Source organism: Barbus barbus (assembly GCF_936440315.1).
Source record: "Barbus barbus genome assembly, chromosome: 15".
NCBI classification, from domain to species: domain Eukaryota; kingdom Metazoa; phylum Chordata; class Actinopteri; order Cypriniformes; family Cyprinidae; genus Barbus; species Barbus barbus.
Genome location: NC_136743.1, coordinates 29,386,806 through 29,397,199, shown reverse-complemented (window position 1 = coordinate 29,397,199; position 10,394 = coordinate 29,386,806). Strand labels below are relative to the sequence as shown.

At 37.2% G+C, this 10,394-nt stretch overlaps 1 protein-coding gene across 1 annotated transcript; it reads right to left on the bottom strand.

The window, feature by feature from the left end:
• Positions 1 to 581: 581 nt before the first annotated feature.
• LOC306881091 (atypical chemokine receptor 2) lies at positions 582 to 1,893 on the bottom strand. Its single transcript, XM_079434996.1, has one exon. It carries the CDS (start codon positions 1,815 to 1,817, stop codon positions 732 to 734), a length of 1,086 nt encoding a protein of 361 aa, XP_079291122.1. The 5' UTR covers positions 1,818 to 1,893; the 3' UTR covers positions 582 to 731.
• Positions 1,894 to 10,394: the final 8,501 nt, after the last annotated feature.

The window sequence follows — 10,394 nt, the reverse complement described above, 5'->3', positions numbered from 1 at the left end:
ACAGCATCGTAACAAACAAGTTATGCCTTGTTGTTTTATTTAAATCTGTGCACATTGTGGACTTCATTACCAAGAAAAATTCCTTGGTAGAAAATAATTTCTGCTTCTGAATTTGATTATGATTCTGAAATCAAAAAATATCACAACTATCGAAACTTCACCGAAGCTCTTGAAGATAAAATAAAAAAGACTAAATATCCATAGAGCATTGTGCTCCTAAGGTCTAACAGAGTAATTTTTTAATCTGAAATGTGAAGGGTCAAGGCTACCGTTATCTTTATGATAAGAATGTTGGGGAAAAACCACTGGGTGAACTGATTCAGCATATCTTAAAATTCACTGAACTGTTGAAAGCAGTGTCAATTCATAAGCATTTTAGTTTAACAGCAAAATGGTGATATATAGTATTTTTTTCTCCTTTTTGGACACCTCACAGGGTCTAAGAAAATCAGAGACATGCGCATGATTTTGTCTTTGGTAGATTGATTTTGCCATTGCTTGTGGAAAGAACTTCAACTAATTTTAATCAAAACATTATGTATTGGCATATAAAACCAAGCTAACATGTCCATGTTGATATCTGTCTTATAAAACATTTTATTGTGTGTATATATATAGATATATACTGTATACAATAATAGTAATACATACTATAGTAAGCAAGAATAAACCATAGTGAGTAATAGCATTGTTGGCATAACTATTAAACTACGATAAACACAATTCATCTTTTACATTGGCTCAGGTAAGAAGTTATTAGGTTGTTCAGCACTAATGCTCAGGTCATAAGCTTCATAGCGCTGAACCGCCTTCAACTCTATAGCTCCACCCTCACTTGACATGACAGATGAACTGTTGGATTCCTCAAGCAGATACTCTCTTGGAGTTTTGCAGGCATTTCTGAGTCGTCGCCAGACCTTTTTGTTTAAAAAGATGTACAAAACAGGATTGATGAAAACATGCATGAAAGCAATACATTCTGTCACATGAATGGCAAAGTCAAAGTCTATGTTAGTGGTGCATGCATGAAAAATGTGAAGGTCTTGCAAAGCATGCAGGAAAATGAGCACACTGTAGGGGAACCAGAGGAGAAAAAACATGACGGTGAATCCAGCTTCCTGTCTAAACACCTTGATAGTGCTCCTCACTTCAGCAACACAAGGAAGTCTGATGGAACAAAATAGGAGCACTAGGAACGGTACGACAAACCCAAGTATGTTCATCTGAAATCTTCCATAGATTTTCCATCCGACTTTATCATTAAAGTAATAAGTGCAAATGTACTGGTCATGGAACTTTTGAGTCTCAACGAAACTGACATGAACAGCTGCACCCAAAACTGAGAAAAGCCACACCAAAACGCACATGATAGTATTCCTCTTTGGACTTTTGAAGATGCTGGTGGAAGAAACAATGCATGCAATATCCATAAATCTCTCCAAGCTCTGGCTGGCAACAAACAGGTTGCTGCTATACAAACTCACCATGTAAACCAATGAGATTGCCTTACAGCTTTCACCAAAGATCCATTCGCTGCTGGCATACACTGCCCAGAAGGGAAGACTCAGTGTGAAAAGAATATCCGATATGACCATGTTCAGAGGCAACACCTTCCTCAGAGTTTTGTATTTGATGAACAATGTTAGAAGGGTCAAATTGGCAATAATGCTCAATGCACAGGTAATGGAGTAGAACACAGGTAGAAACACATGGCTGAAATCCTTTACATGTGTCTTCTCGCAGAGCCCAAATTCCTCAAGTCCTTCTGCGTTATAATAGTCCTCATAGCTGTTGTCCTCTGGGTTTAAAACATCCATGGTTTGGAATCAGCTCCGAGTCTTTGTTGCAGATTTTTGTCACTGAGAGAGAATCAGTTCCCTTTTACTTCCCCATCAGTATGGCAGTCCAGGACATTTGTCCTTAAGCTTAAAGTTAGAGAGGAAATATGCTTGGCTTAGTTTTGGGAGGAGCACGAAAACAGCTTATCTGTCTCATACACACACACTTTAAATGCAGTAGTCAATGTGTGTGATGGTATCATCCTTAAAGAAAACCAATTTTAGGAGTATTGTTCCTAATATTATTCCTAATATTGAAAGAAAGAAAGAAAGAAAGAAAGAAAGAAAGAAAGAAATTGTTCATGCTGCATTAACATTTTAGGTTTAGTCAGCTTGTAATATGAAGTTGTACCTAGTAACAACTTGGATATTTATTTTGATTTATTTAAAATGTAGCCTATTAGAATTTTTACAGTTTTTACATTGAAGACATTTTTTGACAGTGAAAATTCAGTGCAGTTGTAAACTATTTCATTTTTCTGTTCGAAATTGAAATGCTTGGTAATAGGCTTATCATTTCTAAGGTGCTAGAATATAATGCTTATTCTAGAGAAATCCAGCTTGATCCTGTAATAAAAAGCAGGCATGGAGAAAAAGGCAGACAGATGGTAATGGCTCTAAACAGAGACACCCCTATGGTTTCTGGCCCCCTGAACAGCATACCAACTCGGGCCCCCTCGGTAGAAACAGGGCCCTTGGAACTGTCTTACCCGTCCCCTCTGTTATGCGACCCCTGGCTCTAAATGCAGGAGGTTTAATAAATGAAAGAACAAAACAAGAAACTGGAAAACAGGGAACTCAAATTGAACAAAAACATAAAGGATAACCATGGCAAGAATAAAAGGAACTCGTAAGGGAACAGCAACACTGGAGACATCCAAATCAGAGGTTACATCCACAACGACTGACCCCAAAATGAGTGACTAAAAGCTTTGAGGCATGCATCAAACACGCAGCACAAAATCCAGTGAAGCCTCGTTTTGGGTGTGTAGTGTTTTCACAGAGTCATGTGATTGACAACAAAGAAAGCCCGATTTTCTCTCCAATCACGTGAGTGCTTCCCTTTGCTTGTCAGAAGGTTCGAACCCCAGATCATCTTTTACAAGTACATTTTCATTCAAACTTATTCAGTTACATTTTTAAACACCTAGTCAAACATGTCAATTATTCAAGGCAAAATACTTGACACATACAACTCTGTTATTCATATGTGTATGCTATTCTTCTATAACACCATATTGATATTTGCTGATACATTTTAATGGGTAAATTAATTTATCATAGGGAGAAAGGGAAAGGGAAGTGGTGTGTGGCCAAGTATGGTGACCCATACTCAGAATTTGTGCTCTGCATTTAACCCATCCAAGTGTACACAGAGTAGTGAACATACACCCGGAGCAGTGGGGAGCAGTTGGGGGTTAGGTGCCTTGCTCAAGGTTCTCACCTCAGTCGTGGTATTGAGGGTGGAGAGAGTGCTGGTTATTCCCAACCAACCGACAATCCCTGCCGGACCTGAGACTCAAACCCACGACCTTCGGGTTACAAGTCCAACTCTCTATCCATTAGGCCACGACTGCCCCCAAATTCAACACACAATGAAACTATGGAGTGTGTGGTGGCTGCTTCATCCAACAGTTTCTTAAAGGGTTACTTCCCCCAAAAATGAAAATTAGCCTGTGCTTTACTCACCCTCGAGGCATCTTAGGTCCTACGTCATTCACCGGAACGACTTCCGCGCACCACAGTCAGCGGAAGTGAGAAAAAAATGTTTATTACGTTTGAAATATGGATATTTGTCTTACAAAAACACATGGATTCGCTACAGGAGGCCTTTATCCCCCCCCCCCCCAGAGCCATGTGAGGCACATTTTATTACAGATGTGTGCACTTTATTTCAGGTCTTCTGAACTGTTGACAAATAACACCCGCTTACCCCCATTGAAAGGCTTCGAGAGGCCAGGACACCTTTTAATATAACCCCGATTGGATTCATCTGAAAGAAGAAAGTCACATACACCTAAGATGCCTTGAGGGTGAGTAAAACACAGGCTAATTTTCATTTTTGGTTGAACTAACCCTTTAAACTGGCTTTTGGCTGCTTTATTTATTACTGACCACCAGATGGCGCTTTTTTCAACACTCTGGAAGCTTTCAATCTTTTTCTGGAACTGTAAGGGGAATGCCTCAGAACTTTATTCAGCTGATTTCCACATTTCTAATACTAATTGGCCTAATTAAACAGCAAAAACACAAGAAACAGGAACCTCAAACTTCAATATGAAAGTCTAGAGATGGCACGGGATGTGTAACAGTGAAATTAGATACATTTTTACATGTGCTTTGATGCAACATGTCATGGCATTTGTGTCCACAGTAGAAATGTTAAGCCGCAGTTAAAATTGTTCATGATCGCTCATTCTGAAACACTTGGGAACCAACAGCAGTCTATCAAAAATGAAAAACTGAAAAAATGTCAACATCACGGCAGTACCCGTGCCTTCATCAGCAGACATGCCATCTAGTAAACAAACCTCCCTAAGAGGTCAGTTGCACTTAGGTGTAGAGTGCTGACTAGCCAACAGGGATGAAGGAAAGGTATAGCTTCCAGGGAGGTGGGCTGAATAAATTACACACAATATAGTGTGCCTTAGTTTTTGTGGCCACTTTTGTAGGTTTCAGAATTATTTTCCATTCATTTTCCCATAAGGATTTAAAAAAAAGGTCTTTATTAAAACATTAAGCCATAAACCAAACCAACCAGCTACGAGGTCAAATTAAATACTTTTCATCGCATTACATCACAAAATTACATACTTTTCTTTGAAGTACAAAGTAGTCCACTTTCTAAAAAGGTATATATGTAGGCACTGTATACATGTTTATGTATACATACTTGAATCATATATACATTAACAATATACATTAACAATAGATGCTCACATACCACCATTTCAATTACATAGCATGGGATATTATAAATGTAAAGTATAAGTAAATGTTACAGTGTGAAATGCAGTGTTGTGTTACTTTGTTAATATATAGGCGAGTCAAAACACGCACTTCACTAAAACAGAACCAGGAAATATTTCAGTTTGTCAGTTGAGTGTCACTTAAGTGTGTCTCTAATTTGTGTGTATATGAAGCCGTCTAATGGGATCCATCATACTGATTTGGAGTCTGAGATTATACAGCCTTTTCGTTTTCCTACAGAGGCTTTTGGGAGAAACACAAAGAAAGTTCCAGCAGGGAATTCAGGAGAGACAGAATCAGCTCCAGGAGCTGAGACGCTATGAAATCTCATCAGGTGAGTTTGACTTTCGTTCCCGTTGAAGCTCACTGTGTCTTTCAGGCTGCAGTAAGTGCTGATTGTGATCTGACAGCTCTCTGCACAAGCAGCAGTGGACGACACTGAGAGGGTCTTTACTCAGCTCACCCGCTCCATTGAGAGAAGCCGCTCTCAGGTGGTACAGTTGATCAGAGCTCAGGAAGAGGCTGCAGTGAGTCGAGCTGAAGGACTCTTGTTGCGAGTAGAACAGGAGATAATCTGATGAGTAGAGATGCTGAGCTGGAGCAGCTTTTACAAACAGATAATCAAGAGATCTGAAACAAAAACAATGGTAGGGAGTCTTTTCTTTGTTCTAAGTAAACTTGGTCTCCTTCACTAATAATTATGTAGACTATTTCATATTTGTATGTGCAAGAGAATAGTTTCCACCTAAACAACACACTACTCTTGCAAATATAATTATAATCTTATCATGATCATGTGCTTGCCTTTTACATACTTGTGATTTCTGTTGTTCCTACATTAGAAATTACAATTTTACATTTTAAATTATGAAAAATTTTGGTGAATCGATGGCAGAATACTCTGGGACTTTGCGAAAGATCCAAGTGCAGCTTTAAATAAGAGTCACATAAGACAAAAGACTGAGAGCACCAGCACAGGGTACTACAAAAACCAGATGTCAGCAAAGCCCACACAGAAACACAGTGCAATACTACAGCACCCAATGCTAAGTGAACAGTGTATAAATAGGGGAACTAACAAGGCTTATGACACACAGCTGGAAACAATGAGACCTAATAGACAGAGCAAAGGCTGATGGGAAATGAAGTCCACAAGCACTAGGCAATGATCTGGATGGAGTGCCCTCTGGTGGCTGTCATGGGCACTCCAGCAGATGGCTGTGACAGAATCACGGTGGTGAAAACATTTATACTCAGATTTCATGCATACATTTGTGTACACACATACATAGTGAATGTGATCCAGTATCTTTATGTTTTTCTGATATTTCTGTAGATGTTCCAGTACATCGCTGCACCTCCTGAATCTACAGATTTATGCAGCATCACTGTCAGTTCTTTCATCCCTTTTCATGTGGCAAATTTAGTCTCTCAACTGAAGGAAAAACTAGTGAGTTTCCGTAAAGAAGAGGTAGAAAAGATCTTTGATAGAGGTAAAGTATCTGTAGCAGACATTCATTTACTCTCAAAAATAAGTCTGGCATCATGCAAGAAGTACATCATTCTAAAATATGCTCCTTTTTTTACATGGAAATTGTGCTTATTTTGTAACATGCATTGATATGAACACCAATAAACCAATGAGGACAAGGGAACAGTTCCTTCAGTGTAAGGAATTATAAAACACACACACACATACTGTACACATGCAAAAGGCACATTGTCCAAAGGTTTATATTTTAACAAGCTGCCAAACAGGAGCAAAACATGGCCCAACAAATGCCCAGGCTTCTTTTTGAAAATAATGGGGTTTTGTAATTTATGAGTAAAATAAAGGTCTGTGGTAAATATATACAGGATTAATGTGTTTTGCCAAGTCCTTTCCTTCTGTGCCGTGTGAGCAACAATCCTGCCTGGTCCAATCCTTATATTGCTATTTTTTAGTTTTACAATTCAATTAAAAGCCTTTCTGCATTCTGCAATTGAGTCCTCTCCCTTTCCTGAACCCTGCATGTGACACAGCAATCTGGCCACTAGAGGACTCTTCCCACCTCCTATCTTTCAGTGATCAGATGACCCGGCTAGTCTCGTGACAACAGAGACTTTGTCTATGACTTCTTTGCTGTGGTGGATGACCTGGACTACAATGTTAACATTCACAAAGCTCCTAAGCCAGGGGTGTCCCATACTGCTCCCAAAGAGCCGAGTTCCTGGAAATTTTAGCTTCAACCAGCTCCAACGCATTTTGCCTAGAAGTTTCAAGTGAGTCCAAAGACACTGATTAGCTGGTTCAGATGTATTTAATTAAGGTTGGAACTAAACTGCAGGACAGTGGCCTTACAGGAATAGGTTTGGACACCCCTGATCTTAGCCCTTGGGAGATAGGAAGGCTGGGGAAGCTCACTTTCTGGGACTTTCTGGACTACATCCACCATTGTGGGGAATCTGAATCTCCACTATACCCAAATTGACTGTACTTACCCTCCACCTTCAGTCATGCCAGCCCTAGATGCCCATCACTGTTGTGAAAGTTGACGAGTATTACAATTTAGTATTACAAAAGAAAAATTGATCATTTTGACCCATACAATGTATTTTTGGCTATTGCTACAAATACACCCCAGCGACTTAAGACTGGGTCACATTTATACATTTACATTTTTTTTGTATCGCATTGGTACTATTTTTGCAACAGGTCATCTTTAAAAAAATGGTATTCAACAATACACAGTAAAATTATCTTACAAACTTCTAATTTAGTTAAATTTTAATCCAGCGATGCAATGTTACAGGAAATGTTACATTTCTGTAATATGCAGTTATCACCTATATTTCCTCAATTTAGATTTTAGAGATGATGTAGGAGCTATTTATAATTATTACTAACTTATAATGCATGAAACATTGATGCAAGAATGATAAAATATAATTAAAATGTATTCTTTGCTCACCAAATTCTTGCAGAAGTCTTTGTAAGTTAGGTTTTCCATCAGCTGTGACCCATTTTTTTCTGCAGTTCCAGTCTTAGGTGAATTTTTACTATGAAATACAACTATGAAAATCTGGAATCTGAGGGTGCAAAAAATCTAAATATTGAGACAATCACCTTTAAAGTTGTCCAAATGAAGTTCTTAGCAATGAATTTTACTGATCAAAAATTAAGTTTTGATATATTTACGGTAGGACATTTACCAAATATCTTCATGGAACATGATCTTTACTTAATATACTAATGACTTTTGGCATAAAAGAAAAATGGATAATTTTGACCCATATAATGTATTGTTGCCTATTGCTACATATATACCCGTGCTACAGATGACTGCTTTTGTGCTCCAGGGTCACATATATATATATATATTAGTGCTGTCAAATGTTTAATTGCCATAAATCACATCCAAAATAAACGTTTTTGTGTACATAACATATGTGTGCGTACTGTGTATATTTATTATGTAGATTTAAATGCACACATATGCATGCATATATTTCAGAAAAATATGTTTATATATTAAATACATGTGTAATATAAAATATATGAATATAAATATATACATGATGTAAATACATGTACATATATTCAAAATATATACTGTATGTGTATATTTATACTTACATAATAAATATAAAAAGTACACACATATTATGTAAAAACTTTTATTTTGGATGCGATTAATCATTTGACAGCACTAATATATATATATATATGTGTGTGTGTGTGTGTGTGTGTGTGTGTGCACCTGGTATTCATCACGTCCTGGGGACCAAATGTCCCCACAAGGATAGTAATACCAGTAAATCTTAATCTTGTGGGGACATTTTTTGGTCCCCATGAGGAAACAAGCTTATAAATCATACAGCATAAAGTTTTTTGAAAATCTAAAAATGCAGAATGTTTCCTGTGAGGGCTAAGTTTATGTGTAGGGTTGGTGTAGGGCAATAGCACATACAGATTGTACAGTATACAATCCATTACGCCTATGGGATGTCCCCATAAAACATGGAAACCCAACATGTGTGTGTGTGTGTGTGTGTGTTATTTTTTAAGGTTATTATTTACTTTATACCAGCAGAAGTGTTCACAGGGCTATTTCAGTCTATCTGGGTGAGGCTGATAGCACTTTATTTTGCAGTCCTGTTCCGCATGTACACACCATGTACTTATTATATTAATTTCAATAACTGGATAATAACTGACCCTAACCGTAACCCCTGTAATTACCTTATTACCTAGTAAGTACACTGTAAGCACACGTAAATGCACGCCAACTATGAAATAAAGTGGACTGATTTTGTAATTTGTAATTAAAGGCAATTAGAAAAAGCTATAAAAAAAATAAGTAGCATATTGAGAAATAAAAAACAACGACCACCTGAATTTGTCCAACCTCATGATTTTTTTTTTTAATTCACATTTCCAAGTAAAGCTTGGACAGTTTGTCCTCAGCTGCTCACAGTCTGTTGCTGATCTATATCGTTCTTGTTTGTTATTAAAGCAAGATGGGAATCAGGAATTGTTGATATGTGGATATTATAGCCTAGCTAAATTGGCTTGCTCTATTTCACTGTGATTTTAAAATGATTTAAAGGAACATCGTTTGTCCCTGTTTATTCCACGGAGCTGGATGTTTTGGGCAGGTTTACATACAGACTGGAAACAAATGGTACGTGACCGAACATACAGTCAGTCAGAAGAGAAAGACGAAGAAAGAAGAAACCTCTCATCTGCTCACTGAATTCCGTAAGTTATCACATATTCAAAAACTGTATTCAAATTTCCCGTGCGTGATACATGGGTCAAGTTTGAGTCAGGATTGATGCCAAATTAATAGAGTTTGGTTCATTAGGCTACTGCTGTGGATTGACAGCTTGACTCATATTTCTAAGCTTGGTTTACTAAAATTACGCAATATATTTACAAGCAACGAAGCTTGACAGCATATCATATGTTTAACTTAATCAGCATCATGTCTATCTGTGCCTTCTGTAGCCTAGAGATGCTCACAGGACCGAACATGTGAAAAGATGAAGATTAATACAAGCTAACGCAAACTTGTATGCTTTCTCAATGAAATAATCTTCATGTGAGTGAAATAACACACCGTTTATAAAACGATCATGTGTCAAATTAAACCACACTGGGGGTCATAAAGTTGCTTTAATAAACAGTATAATAATAAAATTTTAATAAACTAATTAATTATGAATTTTAATAAACAGTCTAAAATCAACTCAAAAGCGTAAATCATCATCGCTGTTTCAAAACTGGACATTTGATGTGTTATAAATACTTTGCGGCTGTCATTAATATATGAGTGAGTTTTCAATAGAGAATGTATTTTTTAATAATAGTAAACCAAATCATTTCATGATGGGTAATACATTTAGATTTTTTATTGTTTGTAATTACTTTCCCTGTTTTTAACTGTTGAAAGCTGTAAAACTAAAGCAGGTTGACAAATAGTACTGCTTTCACTTTTGGAAATGTTGTCTTGATCCATCTGAGCGTCCTCTCTGTGACTGTCTGTGTTACTAGCTGTTAAAGTCATGAACTGAATTATATCTTATAAATAAAGGTTTTAAAGT